The sequence below is a fragment of the Balaenoptera physalus genome (assembly GCF_965194825.1).
Source record: "Balaenoptera physalus genome assembly, chromosome: 1".
In the NCBI taxonomy this organism is placed as follows: domain Eukaryota; kingdom Metazoa; phylum Chordata; class Mammalia; order Artiodactyla; family Balaenopteridae; genus Balaenoptera; species Balaenoptera physalus.
In genome coordinates this window covers 184,906,864-184,929,520 of record NC_138882.1, presented here as the reverse complement: position 1 = coordinate 184,929,520, position 22,657 = coordinate 184,906,864, and the positions used below count along the sequence as shown (strand labels likewise).

At 55.6% G+C, this 22,657-nt stretch overlaps 1 protein-coding gene and 1 long non-coding RNA gene across 6 annotated transcripts in view; both read left to right on the top strand.

Annotated features, from left to right (window-relative positions):
* Positions 1-22,657, top strand: part of KAZN (kazrin, periplakin interacting protein) — a 468,988-nt gene that overhangs the window by 324,215 nt on the left and 122,116 nt on the right. For all 5 annotated transcript variants that reach the window (XM_082417173.1, XM_082417176.1, XM_082417175.1 and 2 more), the window contains one exon: positions 19,983-20,174. In XM_082417173.1, coding sequence (XP_082273299.1) covers positions 19,983-20,174 — 192 coding nt within the window. The remainder of the gene's footprint in view (positions 1-19,982; positions 20,175-22,657) is intronic.
* LOC309639834 lies at positions 6,688-13,562 on the top strand. The gene is made up of 2 exons (XR_014251885.1): positions 6,688-11,679; positions 11,827-13,562. It is a non-coding gene; the product is annotated as an uncharacterized lncRNA (long non-coding RNA).

Below are 22,657 nucleotides of genomic sequence, written 5' to 3'. Positions count from 1 at the left end.
AGAGGCAGCTGTCAGAGACTTACAACTTGTGAGAAGCCCACACCGGGGTCCTTAGGGACACTGCTTCATCTTCCCAAGCCTCGGGTTCCTCATCTTGGAATGAGAATGAGGGAAGCCACCCGGCAGGGCCTGGTATACAGTGGGTACCTAATAAGTGGAGTGGTGGCTTTATTAATACGTCATCTCACATGGGTTGCAAATAATAAAATGATGTTTGGGAAGTGTGGGGTCTGGCTGGTGTGGGCAGTACTGGAGGTGCCTTTCCATAGAGTGTGGGGGGTGGGGTGGGAGGGCGTGTGCCCACCGGGCACTCTTCTGCCTGTTGCGATATTGAGTCCTGGCCATGACTGAGCTTTTACTTTGTTCTCCATGGCATACGGTCCAGATCCGGGCACTGTGCCTAGCAGTGATGAAGGCAGGTACGTGGTTGGGGGGTGGGGAGCAGAGGCCTTGGGGAAGGCCTAGGGCTTCATCCCCTCACAGCATCAGGACTGCCAGGTTCAATGGCAGTGGCTGAGCCTTCACCCAGCCTGGCCACCCCCAGAGAGGGCCCTGCCTTCCGCTGCAGGGTTCCCTGCCTGGGGTGTGCTAGTGTTTCAGAGCTTACACGGTGGCGCTCAAGTCAAAGGAGGGCTGCTTGTAAAGACACAAAGGCAACCTCAAGAAGTCCAAGGCCAGCCACGTGGGGTCTGGCACCAATGCTGGGAGCCTGGAACAGTGCCCTCTCACTCCATCCCGCCCCCTAGGAATTTCCAAGGATTCTCCCTAACTGCCTGCCTTGCTTTACTGCTCTGCCAGGGCGTCTGCTCTTGCATGACCTTTCAATCTCTGAAATGCCTGGGAGACAGAGAATCTGATTGGTCCCTGCCTCATCAATAGTTTGCGAGACCCTGGGTCAGGTGACTAATCAATCAGCTGCGTCTGTCAGGGTGGGCGGGCTACCTGGATGCAGTATGGAGCTGCTCCCTTCTTGGGCTGCGGGAAAGTGGTTAACTGAGGGAGACAGACGGACCCATCGAGTCCAGGACAGGTGTTCCTCCTGAGTTGGCACCCCTGCAGGGACTGGAAACGTACTTCCTCTCTGGCAGCCCTGACAGTCTTAGATTTGTTTTCAGCATTCACTCACTGTTACATTGAGCCCCAAATTGATCTCTTTGTAGCATCCACCCTTGGCCCGTGTCCTACCATTTGAGGATCTTACACGCTAAATCTATTTCCTTGACATTCTAACCCCTCTGACATGAGAAGACAGCCACCGTGGCGCATGAACCAGTACACCTTCCTGCACCAGCTTCCTTTCTCTAAGCATCTTTTTTCCCAGCCAGGGCAGAGCAGATTGTGCAGAGCAGATTGTGCTGGGGAAGTTGGAGGACAGGATAGCTTGCCTTGATCCGCCCAGCTTGACTAGCCTTTGACTCTCATCTCCCACCAGGAACCCTTTGTGAGGGCAGAGAGAGCTGCTGGAGCCCGAAGCTTCCCTTGCACATCCAAGGGAAGAATGTTCCCCAGACTGAGCTGTGTTCCTGGCTCTCCTGATGTTTGTTTAAGAGGACTCTGCGGGAGCCTGAAGACATCAGGCGGGCCCTCCTGGCAGCAGGCAAGGAGAAAGGGAGCTAGAAACTCCATGGAATGCTTTTAGGGCAGGTGGGGCCGACACAGTAGCCTAGGCCAGGCCAGGGCTGTGGAATTAGGACGCAATTCTGCAGCCCACCCTGTACCACCCACCCCTGCGCTGACAGCTCTTAGGTCAGAAGGAGCCCCGGAGACATCCAGTGACAAGGTCACATACTCCTTTTGGGATCCATAAGCAGCATCCATGGCCAAACAAACAGCACTCGCCTCTTGGCAAGAGGGTCCTATCAACATCTGCCTGCAGCCAAGAGATTACAAAAAGAGGAGGGTGGACAGAAAAACAGTACGTTAAATGCCAACCCCTTGAAAAAGGGGATTGAATTTCTCTGCCTGGAAATGTTTAACTTGAGTCAGCCGCCTCCCTTCCAGACCAGGCCAGCCAGGGTTGGAGGTCTGGTTTCTGCCCCACCACTTCCCCCAAATTAGCTTTTTGCAGGTGTGCGTGCAGAGCAAATGCTAATTTGGAAGGAATTCTCCTAATTTATAGGTTTCTCCAGAGATCAGGAGCAGGAACAATTTCCTGGGCAGCGGGGTTATCCTGGGTTAATTTTCATGATTACTGAGAGGATCTTAGCTGAAGACTCTTGGGCCCTGCCTGCCCATGGTCTCTGCTGAAATCCGTGCTGCCTGCTCACCTGGAGAAGGGCCAGAGGGCCACTGTCCCCTCGTCCCCTGCCTCCTGGGTTTGGGCTTCACTGTCTGGGGTCTCCTGGCTGAAGAGTAACCAGAGCTCGCATGGGGTTTGTTGTGGATTCCTGGAATGTCGGCAGCTATGTGCCGTCTGCCACCGGGGAAGGAGTGACCTCACGGGACTGGCTGGTGAGCCACCTGCAGTTCCAGAGGGATGGGACAGCAAGTCCACAGCACACGGGACTTTTTCTTGTTACAAGTCGAGTCACAATGCTAACACCTGCTCCTGGTTAGGACACCTGCTTCTTCAATTGGCTTATTTTCTGCTGCTTTGCCCAACTGTGGAAGCAGTTTTGAGGCATCCACAAAGTGCGGGGGGTGTGTGTGTCTTGTGTACACCCGCACTGGGCCAGCCCTGTACACCCCGCCACACGTATCCATTCTCCTTCCCCTCAGACAGCCTCAGCGATCCTCACTGTTTCAGGTGTGTCAGGAAAGATGTGTGTGGAAGGCCCAGATATTCCAGGTTTGAAGTTTGTGGACTGGGGAGAAGAAAGAAGAAAGATCTAGCAGTTCCACCCACCAGAGTAGGGCAGGAGGAGGCTGGCTTATGAGAATAAAATACAGTCGACCCTTGAATGACATGGGTTTGAACCGCTCGGGTCCACTTACACGTGGATTATTTCAGTAGTAAATATTACACTACTGTACCATCTACGGATAGTGGGATCCACCAGGTTACGGAGGGCAGACTGTGAATTACACCCCAGTTTCCGACTGTGTGGACAGTGGGTGCCCCTATCCCCTGAGTTGTTCACGGGTCAGCTGTCTATAGAACAACGAAAAGTCTTTGACCTGCTCCAGACCATTCACATCCGGTGTCACCGCTCTCATTCTGTTCATTCCTTTATTCAAGCCGGACGCTTTGATTCCGCCATGGCCAAGCCTAGAACCTGCTATTCTTTAGCTGGAGTCATTTTCTCTTGGGGTGCGGGGGAGGGGCGTGGAAGAACACGGCTTCAAAGAAAAGCATGTTTGGTCTTGAAAGTACCTCTGGCCAGGAGAGCACGGTCCTAGGGGAGTCTCGGCCTGATCTAAGGCTTCCCTTGCCCCAAGCTCATGCCCTGGGCTAACCTCAGCTCTGTGGTTGCTTCTTGGGCTTAGCTCGTGGGTCAGGGCTCTTCTAGGTGCTGCGGCACATAATACGCGGCTCCTGCCAGGAGCTGCTCCAGAAAGACCTAGAAAGATGCCATTCTGTACAAGAGATTTCCTTGTCTGGGCTGACAGGGTCATTTGTATTCCTCCGAGGACGACAGCCTAGGCTCTGGTCACCATCAGTGGAAATTCTGCCTCGCCCCTCTGTCCTCCTACTTGTTTTTAAGACCGAGGGGCCGGGACACGGCTGTGTGTTCTGTCGAACTGGGGGTGAGCCGTGAACCCGTGCGCCAGTGTCAGGGGGGCAGTGTGGTGGCGGCGAGCCGTGGGGTTTTTCCAACTACATTTTTCGAATAGTTTTCTCCTCTGCTCTCCCAAGAGGCCGCACGCGGAGTGCAGTGAGCGTTTGACCTTTGTGAAATGGTGGAGTGGGCCAGACAGACGGGGGAAACGTTTGGTGGCAAGCTGGCGGCAGCTCAAAGCAGGAATTCAAGCTGCATCTCTGCCTTTCTCAGCCCGTAAACAGGCGAAAGTGAGGGGGGCGGGCGGCAAAAGAGAGGGGGGGGTGCTTCGTGCTTCCAGATTAGGATCTCGTGGGCCACTTCCTCAGCAACAAGCCCCCAGCTGCTGGGAGCCCCACTCTGGGGAATGTTCTACCTGGAGGTTCAGGTCAGGAGTTTCCAGGAGAAGCCCCTGGGGATCCAGGGACAAGGCTGCTGGGCAGGGGCTGGTCTCAGGACCAGAAGGCAGTGGCTCCTGGGAGGGGGAGGGGGAAGAGCCCGCTGGCACGTAGCGCTTGGCCTGTGCCAAGCACGGTTCTTTTATGCGTCCAGTCCGTGCGTGTGTCTATATGGACTCTGTGTGTATAGTCACTCATTTCATCCTCACGACAACCCCGTAAGATGGGTACTGTCATTGCCCCATGTTACAGGTAAGGGAACTGGGGCAGAGAGAGGTTAGTAAGGGGCTGGGACTCAAATCCAGACCAACTCGCCCCCAAGGTGTTTCCGGCCGTTTCGACCACGCTGCCTCTCAGCCCAGGTGCTCAACGAGCGTCTGTCGAAACCGGAAGTCAGATATGCAGCTTCTGCGTGCAGGGTGCGTTTTCCCATGCGGGGAGAAGTTCTGTCCACAGATGTGGTAACTCAGGGACTTGAGTTTGCCCTCCTCATCCCACTGCTCTCCCTTCCCACCCCCCAAAAAAAAACCCCATTTTCTGTGTCTTGGTTATATACTTGGTTCATAGACAACACTGCTGAAACTCCCCAGGTGAAATAAGGTCGTTTTTCTAATTGATTTTGTTCATTTTAATTTATTTATGGCTGTGTTGGGTCTTCGTTTCTGTGCGAGGGCTTCCTCTAGTTGCGGCGAGCGGAGGCCGCTCTTCATCGTGGTGCGCGGGCCTCTCACTATCGCGGCCTCTCTTGTTGTGGAGCACAGGCTCCAGACGTGCAGGCTCAGTAGTTGTGGCTCACGGGCCCAGCCGCTCCGCGGCATGTGGGATCTTCCCAGACCAGGGCTCGAACCCGTGTCCCCTGCATTGGCAGGCGGATTCTCAACCACTGCGCCACCAGGGAAGCCCCGATTTTGTTCATTTTAAATCCTGAAAGTTGTAGTCTAATGGGAGGAGGGACACAGTCGTGGGGCCCCCATTGGTCCTACTTTGAAGTCTCAGAATCGGTGACTGCAAAGGCCTCTGGAGACCGGATGGACCACTGTAGAAATGGGGGTGCCCCAGGTCCTTTGAACAGACTGGGGACCTAGGAGGACAGGAATGGACCAAACAGTCCAGAGAGGCAGGGGTGTACCGAGGAGTCTGCACAGGTGGGGTGGGAGGGGTTCAGGGGGGACCAAGGTAGGAGAAGTGGGCCCAGGCCTCGCACACCTTAGAATCCCTGGGTGAGCTGGCTGAGGGGAGGAGCCGTGCCTTGGGCCTTGGTTGACTGCCCCTTAATGAGGACAGTAAAACCCACCATCGTAATCTTCCCAGGGGTTTGGGTGATAAACCTAAGAGGTGAGAGCACTTTGAAGAAAAAGTTAAAAGCGCTATATTCAGCTTAACCATATCAGCCCAAGTGCAGGCGGCCTTCTGCGTATGAAGATGCCGACTGGTTCCACGCCGGGCAGAAGGCCTCCAGCCGGCCTTGCTAGCTGCTGTGCATCCTGTGCTTCCGTTTCAGCTCTGTTTGTTAGGATTTGGGGTCGGGGGGCCCTGGGGCACAGGAAGGAAGAGCATCCTGAGAAGAAGTATCGCAGGGGGAGCCAGGCAGCCCTGGTGACCGTGGCCCTTGGGCAGGAGGCCCTGAGTCTCTGCGCTTCAGTCTCACCTCTAACACGGGCATCATGCCACCCTCCGAGGTTGCCGGGTTGCGTGCCCGGCGCATAGAGCTTCCCCGGTTCCTGGGATGCTGAGCACGGCTCCTGGCCTTCCAGCTGTAGGTTGCTGAAGTACAGGCACGCCGGAGACCTAGTAGGGTTTCCTGTGAACCAGCCCACGTGGCCCGGGCCTGCTCTTTCTCAGGCCAAGGTAATTTTTCAATTAACTCGATTGGCTGGAAACCGGGGCGCCCTTGGAGTGTGGGAAAACGTTCCAGGCCGGAAGGGGCCTCCCCTCTGCCCCCGCTGGCTTGGGGCTTGGCTTCAGAGGGAGGATCCAATTTCACATCAGGACACCAGGACGTGATCCCAGTGCCCCTCTGAAAAATCCCAGATGGCGCCTTCTGGAAGCCCCTGTGGGCTCCGCGCTAGCGGCTGGCCCGTCCTCCTCCCCTGCCCCCCGCAGACTCCCCGACCCGGGTTCCGGCGGTGAGAGCCTCCAACGGTTTCATTACTGACTTTACTGCTAAACAATTTAGAAAGGCGGCCCTGCCAGTTTTCATAAGTGAAACATTTAAAGTATGCAAAGCATATTTTATTTTTTCCTGGAGCAGCTGCTCGGTTGGGCTGGAGAATCGTCAGGAGCGAGTTACGTGGATCCGTGTGCCGCCCTGCAGCTTGCAGGCTCCGCGGCCTTGGGCACATCCCACTGCAGGAGCCCAAGACGCCCTCTTCCTTCTCCGCCCCCTCCGTGGGGTCAGGCATCCTCTCGATGGCATCGGAACTGGCTGCCAACATTGGCTGAGGGCTCGCTCTGTGCCAGACCCCTTCTTGGAGCTTTTTTTTTTTTTTTAAAGTATTTGTTTATTTATTTATTTATGGCTGTGTTGGGTCTTCGTTTCTGTGCGAGGACTTTCTATAGTTGCGGCAAGCGGGGGCCACTCTTGCGGGCCTCTCACTATCGCGGCCTCTCTTGTTGCGGAGCACAGGCTCCAGACGCGCAGGCTCAGTAATCGTGGCTCACGGGCCCAGTTGCTCCGCGGCATGTGGGATCTTCCCAGACCAGGGCTCGAACCCGTGTCCCCTGCATTGGCAGACAGATTCTCAACCACTGCACCACCAGGGAAGCCCTCTTGGAGCTTTTTGTCTGTTACTCATAGACTGTCACAGCAGCCCTGAGAGATGGATACTATCATGACCTTCATTCCTCACATGAGGACACGGAAGTGATCTGCTGGGGTCCAACAGCTACTATAAAGGACAGAGCCAGGATTTGGTGCCAGAACCACGGCTCTTAGCCATCACTGTTGTGGTTTTATAGGTGAGGAAGTTGAGGGATGTAGAGGTCGAGACATAGCCGGAGACACCCATTCTTCATTCGCCTTCTGAAGCCACATGTGAGACCGTGAGTCCTCCAGGTTTGCTCTTTGTCCAGGTTGCCACCTGGACTTGGTTTAAATTCTTCTGAAAGCCCGGATCTGTTCGAGATACAGATCTGAAGATGCGGGAATTTCAGACTCGCCGCCCTCGTGTGCTGGCGATGCGAGGAGAGCCCCGGCTGGGCCCTGGTCGCCCACTTCCCTTCTCTGTGTAATTGTTTACATCTGCGGGGGCCTTCGGCATGCTGAACATGTTTCGAAGCATTTAACCCCTGAGTTGACTGATGCCTAAGAAAGGCTGACCAGAATGTTCCAGCCAAAGCACGTTTCCAGTTTGCTTCCAGGTTATAGTAGCCAGTGGCCTAGCAGTCAAGGCTGTAGATTCCAGACACCCTCCTTTGGGCCTCAGTTTGGCTGTCTGTAAAATGGGGATATAAATGTCTTTCTTCCCCCAGGCTTCTTAGGAAGGTAGCTCTCCTGCCGGGAGCCAGGCCTGGGAGAACCTGATCTCTGACAAGTGGGACAGGCAGCTTCAGTCTGCTCTGTGCATTCTGGTAATGGGTGGAGAAGGAAATTGAGATGCAGGTGTTTGGCTGCTGACTCAGACTCGGGTGGGAAAGCAAGCAAGGTCTGGGCTCTCCCCCTGCAGTCGCAAGGCCTCGGTCAAGTTGGTTCCTCCTGGTTTGCAATGAGCTTTGTGCTCGCTTCATGGATGGGCTGCCGTGTTACAAGTTGGTGGGTGTAACCAGTGCTGGGCCTTCTTTCTTTTTCCTCTTTGTGTTTTGGTCATTTTTTTCCCCTGGAGGGTGGAGAAGAGGGAGGAGGGGTGGGAGGAGAGAGTCTTGCGTGGTGAGGGCGGAGAGGGAAACAGGCAGTGCTGCCCAGTGGTCACTGCCCCTCTCCTGGATCCGTTCCTTTAGGAGCCAAGCCCTGGGGACGGGAGAAGCTTGTGGTGAGAGCCAAGGCTGGGGGACCCGGTTGTTTTCACCAAAGGTCAAAAAAAGGCCCAGTTCCAGCCCTGCCCCGCTCTTTGTCCTGGAGTTTAGTCTGAGAAATATGCACAGCAGGGCATTTAGGGCTGGGAGCCTAGGCCAGTTAAGAACATGAGCTTTGCAATCAAACAGACATCTGAGTTGGGATCCCCTGTGCCACTGGGAACAACAACTCTATAACCTTGAACAAGGCTGTCCACCTGTCCTGGTCTCCGTCTCTCCACCTCCGTTTGCACGTGCAAACGGAGCACTGCTCCCAGCGAGCGAATTCAGTGGTCCGAGGCTTAGGGCCAGGCACGTAGTCAGCACCCAAACGGGACCCGGAGCCCTCAGGCCGAGGAAGGCTGCGGGGTTAGTGCTCCCAGACCTCGTCGGGTGGGAGAAGAGGAGAAAGGCTGACTCGGGTAGGAAAAGTCTGGAAATGGCCTTGAGGCAGAACTTGAAAATTTGTGCCTTGCAGGGTTTCAACCCAGGGGGACTGGTCACTGCAGTCAAAGAAAAGCTAGAATTAAAGCACACGTGGGAGTAGGTGCTCACTGGTTCTGTGGAGGTAAATTCCATTGTCCGTTTTGCTTGTGAGGTTTCTGAAGGACAGTCATATAGCTTAGAGTGCTTAGCACATAGCAGGTGGCCTTTAAGTTTGTGGGGATGCTGGGCACCCAGAAAATGGTCCCTGACAGAAACAGTTTATCAGGATTCTTTTACAGTCGCAAGGGATAGAAAATGCAGCTCAAACTGGCTTAAGAAGGTGCTGGTTCACATAACTGAAAAATTCAGGAGAAGATCCTGGCTTCAGGTGTGGTGTGATCCAGGACAACACGGATATTATCTGCATCCAGTCTTTGTCTTGTTGGCGCTCCCTTCTTGGTGGCAGGATGGCCACCACCACCTCCAGGCTCCATCCTCACATCCATCATTAAAGAGAGCGGCTCCTGGTCCAGACTCTGACTCTGATTGGACTGATTTGTGTCATGCGCTTCCCCTCCTAAACCAATCACAGTGGCCAGGACAACTCAGCTCTCTGATTGGCCAGCCTGGGTCTTATCTCCACCTTTGAACCACGGACTCTGGGAATGGGTGGCTCCCCAGAGGGAAATGGAGGTGCTCTGTCTGAAAGACTGGAGGCGTAGATGTCGGCTGAACCAAAAAGTCTGCTGCCCAATCCAGCGGGGGATAATGAAGAACTTTGAAAAGGTGGGATGAGCCAGCATCCCAGGGGAAGCGGTGGCTTTAAGGCTCAACTTGATAAGAGTGTTAAGATTCCTCTTTGCACCAAGAGGGTATCCCAGGACAGCTGCTGTCAGCCCACCCGACACGATGAATGGACCCCAGCTCGCTGCTTCTAAGTCCCAAGGGAAACTGTGTTCAATGAGGGCCAGAGGAGGCAGCTGGCCAGGCCCTGAGGAGAGGCCAGCCCTTTCCTCTCCCATCACTCCTGCCCAGCAAGCAGATAGGAGTGGGCTCCTCAAGGCCCCCCAGGAGGCCTGGGCACCTGGCTTTGGAACCAAGCAGTCACAGCCTGTCAGGGACTCGGCCGCCTGGGTGACAGGAGAGGGCCTGCCTTTCCACCCCCAGATAGATGCTGTATTTGGAGGTGCACATTCCTTCTGGAGCTAGAATCACCTGCTGAGTGACTGTCACAGACCCCCGAGGACCGTGGGGCTCCTACTGGCTGTCAGGGCATGGTGGCGTCAAGCCACATGCCCAGAAAGTCTGCCAGAGGCTGTCCTTTCCGGGCTTGGGGAGCAGTGGACACGGGAAGCAAGGACCTCCAGTGACAAACGGGCACATTCTAGGAATCAGGCTAGGCCGCCTGCAGGGACCATGTTCCGTAGCACAGATCCTCAGGTTTGGTTCTGCCTGAGAACTAGGGAGCTGCGTGCTGGGGGTCTGCGATTCCTTCACTTCCCCAGGCATCTCTGCTTTTGAACCTGAGACTGGCACCCTTCCAGGGCTGGTGCCTGGCACACGATTATTCCTGAGTCAGTGCTTGGTGAGGGATGGTCAAAGGAGGCAGACCACTTCCCGGAGAGAATTGGATTCCCAGGATGTGGAGCTGGGTGGGCACGGCTTCTTGTGGGAAAGGTGGGCCCCCCAAGATTGTGGAAGAGGATTAGCTTGGCAGTCGGGCCCAAGACGAGTCTGGCTGAAAGGTATGTTTATGGGCCAGCAGCTGTACTGGAACAGCTCTGCAGGAAAGACGGGTTAAACAGCACCTAAAAGAAAAAACAATTACTGTGAAATATGAGAAAAAGACAAAGCCTGCATCACCTGGTACCTGCCAGGCCCTCCCCTACCCACCTGTAGTAAGAATTACCAGGCAGCTCTCCCAGGCCCTGGAGCAGCCTTGGAATTAATACTGCTGAGGAGTGCCTGGGCATTGTTTGAGAATCTACTTGTATTTGGTGAGTGCTCTATTGTGTCCCATCACCCCCAAAGCTTTAAGTGTCAGGATCACATGACAAAGGCCCAGAGAACACGGAAATCCCTAGCAAACCATAGACCCAGCTCTTGTCTGCCTGCCACTGGCCCTGTTCCTGGCCTAGTGGGTCTGTCTCCACATGCAGGGGGGATGGAGGGAGGGATGGGAGAGTCTACATGATGAACAGAGGTGGACCAAGAGGGCTGTTTTCAGCTCCCCACGCAGAGACCACGTGGGAGGGGAGCCTGGGCTGGGTGTGAGGGGACCAGCCAAGCAGAAGGAAGTGATGTCGTCTTCCCTCCCCCATCTCAGAGACCCGGCCCTGAGGCTGCTCTTCCCAGGCTGCGGTTCCCAGATTTCTCTCTCCACAGGCAAACCGTTACATTCAAGTCCCACCTGGCTGGATGTCCCTGTGGAATTCCAGTCATTTGCAGAGAGCTTTGAGGAACCTTCGGGGCTGAGTCTAGAACCGAGGGCTGCATTGCTGCTGCTACTTCTGCTGCCCTGGGCTGTTTGAATCCAGCACTCCTGTCCCTCCTTGGCTGTTGGGTCAGCTTAGCCAAGAGGTTCTGCGACCTCGGGCCTTCCAGGCTGGGGGAAGGATGCAAACAGTGGTATCTGTCCCAGGAGGGTTTGAGGGCCCCCTTGTAACTGCGGGCCCTGAGAGGACACATAGGCTTTGCCTGCCTTGTGGGGCAGCTCACAGTCTGGCAGCTGTACCGCAGGAGAAGAGGTAGAATATAACTCAGTAGTGACCAGAAAAGGCTCTGCAGCCAGACCACCTGGGTTTAACCACATGTTTTCTCCATGCCTCAGTTTCTTCTGTAAAGTGGGTGCATCACCTTGGGTTATTGTGAGGATTGAGAATTAATGGTGTGAAGATTTAGAACCATTCTGGCATGCACGAGTGACTCAAAAAGTGTTATTATTATCACCATGATGATGATGAAGAATGAATTCAAGAACAGAGGGAATGCAATATAGGAATGCAGCTGCCCTCTTTCTCTCCATGTGCTCCCCCCACAGAAAGGCAGAACAGAGGAGGTGCCCTTAAGCCATTGGTGAAGACCCTCACCCCCTCAGCCTGGGACGTGGGCTCTGCCGGCAACCCCCTCTCTGACTCTGCCTTTTCAGGACTCCCTTCCACCATCAGGTACTGGCTTCCTGGGACACGAATACATCTGGTCCTGTTTAGTCTTGGGGCCTGGGAGCCCATCTCTTACGGGGATTTGATATGAATTATTGTACCTCAGTCTTAACATTTTAACCCTCCAAGAACAATCTGATTCCTAATTCCTAGAACAAGCATCATCCTAATGTTCTGAGACTACCACCTGGACCAGATTCGGCAGTGATGACAGTAATGGCAGTCCCGGCAGCAGTGGTGGCTTTTGAGTACTCACGACCTGCCGGCCGCTGCTGGAGCAGCCCGTGGCGGGGGGAGCTGCACGACCCCCAGGCCGACCTGGGCTCCGTCCCACACCCCCCAACATCTCCGAGCTCAAGCGGGGTCACTACAGCCCTGCGTGGGTGCCATGAGGATCCGCTGAGATGAAGCCTGCAATCCAGTGGGTGGCATCCTGCAAAGTCGGGGCTCAGAACATGGCAGTGCCGTCAGCCATCGTCTCTGCCAGAAAGGGTGTTTGGACCAGAAGGGAACCATGACGTCATTAAGCAGAGCATCGTGTCATCTGGAAGTGACCCCCATCCGGCCAGGGCCAGCGGGGCATGGTCCAATCTGTCTCCCACAGGGCAGGTATAGCTCAAGTGAACGGAGGTCGTCCACAGAGCCCGGGGTTGGACTCAGGCTCCCCTTCCACTGAGGCCTGCTGGAGGGCAGGGGGCCGGTGAGCTCGGTACCTGGATTTGGGGGGAGGATCTATAAAAGTGAGTTAAGTTACTGCCATATATATATATACACACACACACATATATATATATATATATATATATATACATATATATATATATGTATGTATGTATATGTATATTTTTAGGTATAATTTCCTACAGCAAAGTGCACAGGTTTTAAGGGCACCATCTGAGTTCAGCGAGTTTTGACAGATGCGTGCTTGGCTGTTCACCAAGGTGTCCACCCATGACAGGCAGCCAGGGACTGTCACTCCAGCCTGCCCTCCCTTCGGAGCCCCCTGTGCTCTTGATCCAGCCTTTGCCCTGCAGACTGGGTGACTCAGCCTTCTCTGTCATTTAATCCATCCCTTCCGGGTTGGGAGGCCCACAAGTCTGGGCTCCCAGGTTCTTGGGGCCAAGGCCTCTCCTCGGAACATCAGGGAGGTTTGCCCTTTTCTATAATAATGATCTTGACGAGCTCCATCTGACCCCCATTTAGAACCTTATGGAATGTTTCCACTTAGATGATTGCTTTGTTAAATGTTTACTACAGGCTTGGGAGACTGGTCTTGGCTCCAATTTCAGATAAACTCAGAGGTCACTTGTCCTAAGGTCAAATAGCCAGGAAGCGGGGGAGCCGGGACTGAGCCCCGGTGGCTGACCCAGACCAGCCTGGCCCACCTCCGCCCCGCCCCACACTCGGCGCCGTCCTTGTGTGCCTGCCAGGAGCCCAGCACTGGGCTGGCGCTGGGCGTCGGGTGTGAGCAGAGCAGAGCCCCTGCTGGCTCCGTGGCCACCTCCTTCTCCAGGAGCTGCGTGGGAACTGTGCCCCGGGGGAGGGCCATGCACGGAGTGGCCGGCTCCCTGTGACCCACCTCCATGTGGGAAACAAGAGCAAGCCCATACCTGCTGGGGGGCACGCCTGCCTCCCCTGCCATCCATCAGGGCAAGCCTGCGGCGGCCCATGGACTTTGTGACCCTCTCCCCCTGCAAGATAGTACAGCGAGGGACTTCCCTGGTGGGTCCAGTGGCTAAGAGTCTGCGCTCCCAATGCAGGGGCCCCAGGTCAGGGAACTAGATCCCACATGCAGCAACTAAGAGTTCACATGCCGCAACTAAAGATCCCGTGTGCCGCAACTAAGATCTGATGCAGACAAGTAAATAAATATTAAAAAAAAAAAAAAAGATAGTACAGTGCAAGAGTTTGTGGACTGGGGTGGGTGCCAGAGCTAGACCGCTCTGACTCTGCATGACATTGTTCAAGTCACCTAAATCCTGTGCCTCAACTTCCCCATCTGTTGAAGGGGGTGACGATAACAGGACCTACTTCATGAGGTTATTGTGAGGATTTGCTAGTTATCGTTAAGGAGTGTACCAGACCTACAACAGAGCCTGGAGCACATATCATGTGCTCCCGAAGTGTTAGTAAAGGAATCGTCATTGTGATACACGGTGGTTACAGTATTATTGCTGTTTGGGCCTTTGGCTTGGGAAGGCCAGACTCGTAAACCGGCAACTCCCCCAGAGAGCTCCGAGGCCTCTCGCTGCCTGTTCACGCATCCTGTTCTTGGACGGTGCCCCACAGTCACGGAGAGTAAGTGTTTTCCTTTGTCTTCTTCCTCTCCCGCCCCAGCCCTGTGAGCTCACAAAAATTAAACCAGGAAAGGACTTGTCACAAAACTGGGGGCTCTTCCCCAGGGCCAGGAGCGGTCACCTCCCTTCTGCGCTGTGTGGATTCCTCCACAGTCCCCACCTCCTCCTCCTCCCGCTCCCCAGAATTCACAGCTGAGGCGGCCACAGGGCAGACCCCAGAGGTGCTGGCCCTTAGCAGCCACCTGAACTCAATCTCAGCCTGTAGCATGCACTGCCGTGGTTGGTTCTGGAGAACTGGTAGATCAGCAGGGAAATTAAAGGCTCTCCTGTGCCAGGTGGCCCTGCCCAGCTGGTGCTGCTCCGGGTCTCGAGACGCAGGTGCAGGGCTGAGCTGTGCTCGCCAGGCCCCAGGCTCTGTTCTCTCCCCTTGACATCATTTTTGCTCCCTGTGCATGTTGCCTCCTTGTTACAACGTGGCTGCCACAGCTCTAACCACAAGTCCACTTTCCAGACAAGAAGGTACGGAGGAGGCAAAGCCCTTTTTTCTTAAAGGGCAGTCTTCCTCAGGGACTTTCTCCTACATCTCGTCAGCCAGAACTGGGTCACACAGACAATTCTAGCTGCAAGGGAGGCCAGGAAATGGCGTTTTTAAAATGCCGAGCACTCGCTGCTCTTACAAACAAAAGGAGATGTGCTACAGAGGGGCAGGGGCAGGGTCTCCCCAGCTCCCTCTGTCACCTGAGTAGGTATGCCACACCCCCCTCGCGCTTGGGAAGAGGCCTCTGGGGGCTTCCACTGTGTGGCCTGCCTGCTCCCCCCAGGGCAGCATCATTGGTAACTGCTGGCTTCCCGGGGGTGTGAGAGCTGCCGTCTCCCAGGCAATGCTTACTTCCGGCTTCCATGGTCTAGAGCTCTGCTGGGTCTGTGGCTTCTTTGGCGCCAGGCCCTTTTACCACCACCAGCCCCCTGCCCTAAGATCCGTGGTTGCCCAGCGTCAGCAGAAAGGTACACAATTGATCTTTCCCTTTTGTGTCCCTGGGCCAGGGCCAGTGCGGTTTCTCCCGGAATGTGCCTCCTTCCCCAGCAGCTCTCCCGCCTTTGGCACAAGGCTCCCTCCTGTCCATGTGTGTGCAGCCCGCGCTGCGCCAGCTGCTTCACAAACCCCGCTTCTTCCCTTCCCCACCTCGTGCCCCTGGGCGAGCACTGACCAGGAGCTCCGTGCCCCGACGGGGTGGTCTGTGTGCTTTTGACATGTGACGGGTGTGCCTGAGGAACTGAGTTGTTTGTTGTGACTAATTTACACTTAAGTAGCCACATGTGCCTGTGGCTGCGTCACTGAGCAGTGCGGCTGTGGACCAGAGCAGGGACCCCCGTCCCGCCAAGCGGGGAAATGCACAATTGGTAGCATTCATCTAGATTCATGAAGAGTGCATCCCTCTAACGGCACTGATATTATGAAGGCCCAGAGAGGGACAGTGACTTGCCCAAGGTCACACAGCGAGGTAGCAATCCCTCTGAGACAGCAACCCAAGTCTTCCAACTCTCACTTCTTCACTGCTTCTGAGGAATGTGGTCGCTCCCCTTTTGAGGGGAAGAGGAGTTGAGGGCGTGAGGGCACACACAGCACTCATCGTGCTTAGCACGTTTAAGTGCATTACCTGTGTGTCTCATTCCCATCACTCCCATTTCACAGGTGAGGCCACTGAGGCCCCGGGAGGGGAAGTGCCAATGAATGGTCCTGAAGCCTGTAAATGGGCTTCAGTCTTGTGAGGCTCTCTGTGATTGCAGTCCCAGGGCTGTCACCCCTCTCTGCCCCTGGAAGGGTCCAGGCTGTGCGAGATCTAGTCCAGCCAGGGCAGGTGCAGTTAGTAAGCTTGGACAAGCCTCTCTCTTTCTGTGGAGTTGTTTTTCCAGCCTGGTCTCCTAAGACTTGGTTCCTGCAGGAGCTGTACTGGGTATCCTGCCCTCCTGCTTCTTCAGAGCCTGACTCAAGGGGCGGGGCCTAGGTGTCAGGTACACCTATTAGCAACGTGAGCGCAGGAAAAATTTGCCTTTGCCACTGTTAGCTCAGGATAGGGGCACCCAGCCCCGTCTTGCTCTCGTCCAAGAGCAAGGGGCAGAGAAGGCTGTGCCAGGCCCTCCTTCCTCCTGTGAGATAATATCGTAGCACAGCCCTTTCTCACGATGGCCCCGTTTCATTGCAATGGAAGTAGGGTTGCTGGATAAAACACAGCATGCCCAGTTACATTTGAATTTCATATAAACAACAAATCAATTTTTAGCACAAGTACATCCCATGCAATATTTAAGACATGCTTATACTAAAAATTATTTGTTGTCTATCTGAGATTCAAATTTAACTGTGCACCTGGGCTTTTTTGGTTTGTTTTGCTTCGCTTTGTTTTATTTTGCTAAATCTGGCAACCCTAAATGGATGACATCGTCCCCAAGCAGTGTACATGGCAACTGAGAGCCGGAAAAATCCTGGGGCTTGCTCAGGGTCACAACAAAGCCCTGGCCAGGACTGGATTCGAAGCCAGGTCTCTTGGAATCCTCTGCCATCTGCATAGACCGCAAACCACCTCAGTGGCTTCCTCTGGGCAGTTTAAGGAAGCCCAGAAGTCATGCCCCTAAAATAAAATCAAACAGCCCTGGCTTCCACTTGCCTAGCAATGTAAATATAAATAGGAATGCTTAGCAGTCACTCACACCTTATCGTGAAATAACCGTTTGGTGACAGTTGAGTGAGGACAGGTCCCCGGCAGGATGGGTGACTGGGGAGAATTGAGGAAGGAGGGTGTCTTAGTCCGTTTGGGGTTGCTAGAACAAAAATAGCCAGTGACTTATAAACAACAGAAATTTGTTTCTTAAAATTCTGAAGGCTGCAAGTCCAAGAGCCAGGCACTGGCAGACTCGTGTCTGGTGAGAACCCTCTTCCTGGTTAATAGACAGCTGTCTTTCTGCTGCGTGTTTTGCTCCCCCTTGGTTAATAGACAGCTGTCTTTCTGCTGCGTGTTTTGCTCCGCCCTCATGACCTAATCACCTCCCAAAGGCCTCACCTCCAGGTACCATCATCACATGGGGCATTAGGTTTCAACATATGATTTTTGTGGGGACACAAACATTCAGTCTGTGGCAGGGAGCAAGAACGAAAATTCCAGAGCCTTAAGTACTGCTAGAGATGGCGAGCCAGGGCTGCGGGCACAGAGTGGTGGTCGAGGTTAAGGCCTTTTATAATCTGACCCTGTCGTACCTCTCCTGGCTTCCTCCCTGCTCTTCCTCACCTGGTACTGGTCACTGGTCACCCAGGGACCTTTCCAGCCTTCTTGCCTTTGCTCGTACTGTCCCCGCTGCTCACTGCCCTGCCATCTTCCGAGGCCCATTTCAAATGTTCTTGTGCGCCAAGCACATGCCACACCTGCTTTGTATTATGCTTACTTGCGTGTGCTGCTTCCACTTGCTGGAGACTTCTCAAGGCCAAGGGAGTTCCCTTCTTTTTGAACACCCTGCGCCAGGCCTGCAGTATAGGCGACCTGCAAATGTTTGTCTGGAATGAGGGCAGGGGAGGGGCCCCCAGTGCAAACCTCCTACTTTGCAGTTTTGCTAAGAGACTTGGGCAGTTCCCAGCCTGCACTTCAGCCTGCCCATGTCAGAGCAGCCAGGAGGTGCCTTGCAGACAGCCTGCCTCCCCGGGGTGCAGGTTTGGGTTTCTTCAGTCCGTGTTCACTGTGGGGTTTGGGAGCACCAGCCTGAGGGTGGGACCTGTCTGTGACCTTCACCCAGGGGTCTCCAGTGCCTTCAGCAGCAACTGGCTTGGGGCAGGTGCCCATGAACTCTTGCTGGGTGGACCGATGGCTGGAGGAGATCATTCGATTGTCGTGTGTCATCGTATAGTATTCAGGGCACTTGAGACCCCTCAGCGGATGAGCTAGAGCAGAGCTACCAGGCCTGCTCTCAGGGAGCTGTGCCCACTGGGCACACACACGGTAACGCATGGGTGGGCCTCCCACATTAATGAGGGGTTTGGGGTGGGTTGTCCAAACTGCTGTCAGAAGTGGACCACGGGTGAGGGCCTCTTTAGGGCTCTTGAAGTGACAGTAGGGCTGAGACTGCCCGACAGGGAGGAACCTGTGAATAAGGAAGGAAGCTCTTCCAGCGGCCCTGAGGCGGGACAAGTCTAGCACCTTCCAGAACTGGAAGTCCCCCCACAGGTGGCCTGAGGGAGGCCTCAGAGGGGCTGTTGGGGCAGCTGGTGGGAAGCCAGGGAGGGTTTTCAGTGCAGGAGTGAGGTGGGACGCCCTGCGCCCTGCGTTTCAGGCTTTTGTGGGGAGGTTGGGTGGGGGTTGAGGAGCTGGGAGGGCAGGGCGGCCTCCCCTTGTGTGGGTGGCAGCTGGGCCCAGGTGGCCTCAGAGGAGGTGGTTGAGGTGGACCAGGGAGCAGGGGCTGGAGCCAGTGCCACCCTTCCCCGGGCTTCTGGGGGTGGAGGGACCCTGGGTCCCCGAGGCCTCAGCTCTGCTCCCCGAGGCCTGCCCCCCACCCCAGTCCTGGCTCTGCCTTCGTGTCCCCAAGGAGTGCAGGTTGTAGCACCTTAGAGAACGCCGGGCGCCGCTAAGAGGGTCAGGCGCCTGGGGAGACGCAGCCCCCGTCTCACCGGCACTGAGCGCTTGCTGTATACGCTGAGCACATCCCCTGGACCAGGCTTCCTCCTGCGTCTCAACCCCACAAGGGTTAGACCCATTTTATAGAAGGGGCATGTGAGGCTTTGAGGGGAAGGGACTTGCTCGTGACCGCACTCCTGGTCAGCGAGGGAGCCAGACCGGAGACCTGGGGCCTCGAAAGCAGTGCCGCAGCTGTGCCCTCTGACCCTCACAGGCGAGGACTGCATCCCCCGCTACCATGGGAGCACGGGACAGGGTGGTGTCGGGGGGCGGCTGTGTCACTGGAAGAACAGGGAAAAGGGTGTCGCAGGTGGAGGGCCCTGCAGGGGCAAAGGCCCTGAGGCTGGAAGGAGCTTGGCCCGTCGCACAGAGAGGGGCCCGCGTGCAGGAGGGTGGGGCAGAGGGAGAGAGCGATGCGTGGCTTAGTGATGCAGGCCAAGGCCAGCCGCTCCGGGACCTGCTTCCATGAGCATCTCAGAACCTCTTTTTTTTTTTTTCTTTAACATTTTTATTGGAGTATAATTGCTTTACAATGGTGTGTTAGTTTCCGCTGTATAACAAAGCGAATCAGCTATATGTATACATACATCCCCATATCCCCTCCCTCTTGTGTCTCCCTCCCACCCTCCCTATCCCACCCCTCTAGGTGGTCACAAAGCACCGAGCTGATCTCCCTGTGCTATGCAGCTGCTTCCCACTAGCTATCTCTTTTACATTTGGTAGTACATATATGTCCATGCCACTCTCTCAGTTCGTCCCAGCTTACCCTTCCCCGTCCCCCTGTCCTCAAGTCCATTCTCTACGTCAGAAGCTCTTTTAATCGGTCTCTAAGTGAGGTGAGCATCTCGGCCTGGGTGTGCGCTGTCCTGAGTAACACTGTCGCGTTGACTGTGCCTGGAGTCGACCAGGTCTGGGTTCACATCCCACCTCTGCTACCTACTCACTTTATGCGCTCGTGGAGTTTCTTAATCTCTGCGAGGCTTGACTTCCTAGTCTGTGAGATGGGGGTGAAGCATCCTGCCTCCGGAGGTTTTGGTAAACAACGTAAAGCACGTAAAGCGTAACTGGGAGTGCTGCTGGCTTGAGACTGCAGTGCTGACCCCTGAGAGCCCTAGAGAGTGTGGTGGGAGGCAGGGAGTCCCACCGGGCGTGTTCTGCAGACTGTGGGTGGGGTCCAGGGCTGGGGCGGGGCCTCCTTGCAATAAGGTCGTTTGGGGGTTTTCCTACGCATAGTAGGACAGGCCCTGAACGCAGAGCAAACAGGGAAAGCCAAAGCACCTTCAAACTGTCCCCAGAAAAGTGAGCGAGCGGGAGCCACCGTCCCCCGCTCTAACTGTGTGCCCTTCTCCCCTAGCACTGCTGCGGGAGGAAGTGTCCCGGCTCCAGGAGGAAGTCCACCTTCTCCGGCAGATGAAGGAGATGCTGATGAAGGACCTGGAGGAGTCGCAGGGCGGCAAGTCCTCCGAGGTCCTCGCGGCCACCGAGCTCAGGGTCCAGCTGGCCCAGAAGGAACAGGAGCTAGCCAGAGCCAAAGAAGCACTGCAGGGTGAGTGACAAGTCGGCGACAGCTCCCTCCCCTCCCTCGCCTGGGCCCCAGCTGGGGCCACAAGGACACCAGGAGCCAGGGTCCTGCCTCTGCAGGGGCAGTGATGCGGCCGCGGGAGTCTCCCAGCGCCCAGCCCCCCAGCCCAGGCTGCCCCTTCCTTTTTGGGTGGAATCCTGCGTCTCGCTGGGTCGGGTGCAGATGTCATTCCCTCCCGCAGTGTGACCGCCTCACGTTCTCCATCGCTGCCGGTCATGGCGCCTCCTTCTGAGGTGGGAATGGCAGGTAGTTATCTTTGCTGAACGAGGATGCTGACCAAGCAGCTGGGGTGCCTCTTACCCAGAGCTCTCAGGGTCCTGCGGCGCCTCCCCTCACAGGACAGTGCGGGGAGGCTGGGTTTTGTGCTGGAGGACACATCCCTCCCCCACTTCCCTCACGCTCACCGCGGTGGGCTCTCCAGGGGAGGGCTCAGGCCTCTTCTCTCGTTGCTTGGTCTGCAGGAGCTCCCCTCTAAGGAGCGCGGCATCCAGCCCTGGGTGGGGGGAGGAGTTAGGAGAGACACTGCTTTAGGAGACAGGAAACCAGTGGGCCCACGTGTCAGCTGCTTTCCTTAGAGCTGGCCTGGGGTACTGGCCGCTGCCATACCCATCTCTCCTGGGAGCCACCTGCCCGCACTGTGTCTCAAAAGGTTATTTGAGAAAGGTTGGAAGCCATCCCCTCCCAGTCCTCCAATGTGAAACGCTGGGGGAGAAAATATCTTGGGTGGGGTCTGCCTTGATCTCTTGAGCCCCTCTTAGTGTCTTTGATTCTCCTAGGGGGGGAAAGGGCAAGAAGACTTGGCACCCTCCTTTCCACTTACCACTTACTAGAACGATAAATACTCTCGGAAGACTTCATTTCTGAGGCCAAAGCAGGTTTGTTCCTTCGGTTGATTTCAGGCTGCTGTAGTAAAGACCCCAAAACAGGGTGGCTTAAAGAATCTGTTTGTCTCTCTCTTCTGTAACCATCCCAGGGGCGCATTTCAGGCTGGTGGGCATCTCTGCTCCCCTCGGCCTGTGAAAGATCCAGGGAAAGAGCCAAAATTCAGGGTCAGAGACTCCCTTTGGCAAGAGCGTGGCCGCAGGGAGTGCTGGGCACCCGCGTCCCAGCTACAAGGCTAACTGGGCGGGGAGGGAGAGGGGATTGTGCTGCATGGTTAGGCGGCTCTGTCCTTGTGGGCTTCCCTGACTAGAGGTGTGAAGTGAGCCGCAGAACACTGGCTAAGCCAGCTGTCTGTCCAACACCCCACCACCCGTCCCCCAGGAAGCCTGGGACGCCGGTGCGCCCTCACCCAGGTGCTCCAGCCCCTGTCTGCGTTCTTCCCAGCAGTACATGTTACTCTTAAAGCTGGGAAGACACTTTCCTGTTGGGGTTTTGTTTCCGGTGGGGCCACCTAGACAGTGTTCTGGGTGGTCTCTTCAGGCCGTAGCAGGCAGGTGGTCCGTGTCACGGTGCAGCTGACGCCGTGTGATCAGAAGTCACTGTGCCAGGCACGCATGCTTTCTCTATGCAACCCTCCTGCGGTCCAGGCAGATCTATACAAGCTCCCTCCACTCCCAGCTTCCCGGGGGCCTTGGAACATCCCCACCCTTCTCAGGAAGGAGATCCAGGTCTCAGGAGTCTCCCATGGGCACGTGTTGCTGGGTCCAGGCCGTGTGAGCTGATGTCCTTTGGTCTCGCCAGGCTTCGCGATCCTGCAGAGAGTCGAGGCTGCCTCAGGAAGCAGCCAGACGCTGTCTCAGCCTCCTTTGCCGGTATTCATTCCAGGACAGAGTCACCTGCCTTCTGTGTCCTGGGCCAGGGAAAGAATTCTCACCTGTATTCCCCCTTCTGGACCTGGGAGGAGGAGGAATACCTCTCTCTGCTGTTCCTGTGCCCAGGGGTATGGGCAGGGAGTGAGCAGAGGCTCATTTACCCACCGACTGCCCAGCTCCTGGGGCAGACGGCTCTCCAGACCTCAGTGTTCTGATCTGAGTGATGGGACAGTAACAGTGAATTAAATGAGGTCGTGTCTGTGAAGGCGGTAACCATGATGTGCACCCTCCTCTGTTTAGCCCACAGGGCACAGAGCTATGCAGACATTTCTTCCCAACTCTGTGCTGTACGATTTCTTATCCATCCCCAAAGGTCTTCAGGGCCTTGCTCAGGGACCCAGAGATCCCCCAAAGGCAACTGCTTTGTAGGAACAATAATCTCATCAACAAGGACTCGTCAGTATTCATTCAAGGAAAGCCTTATTGAGCACCTACTGTGTTCCAGCACTGTTCTGTGCACTTGGTCTACCATTCACCCCAGTCCTGCTGGAAGGTATTAACCCCTTTCACAGGTGGAGACAGCTGAATGAGGCTCAGGGAGGTTAAGTAACTTGGCCAAGGTGATAGAGCTAATTAGCAGCAGAGTCAGAAACTTTTTCCACTGCACTAAACACCTCATCTCCCCTCTGGATG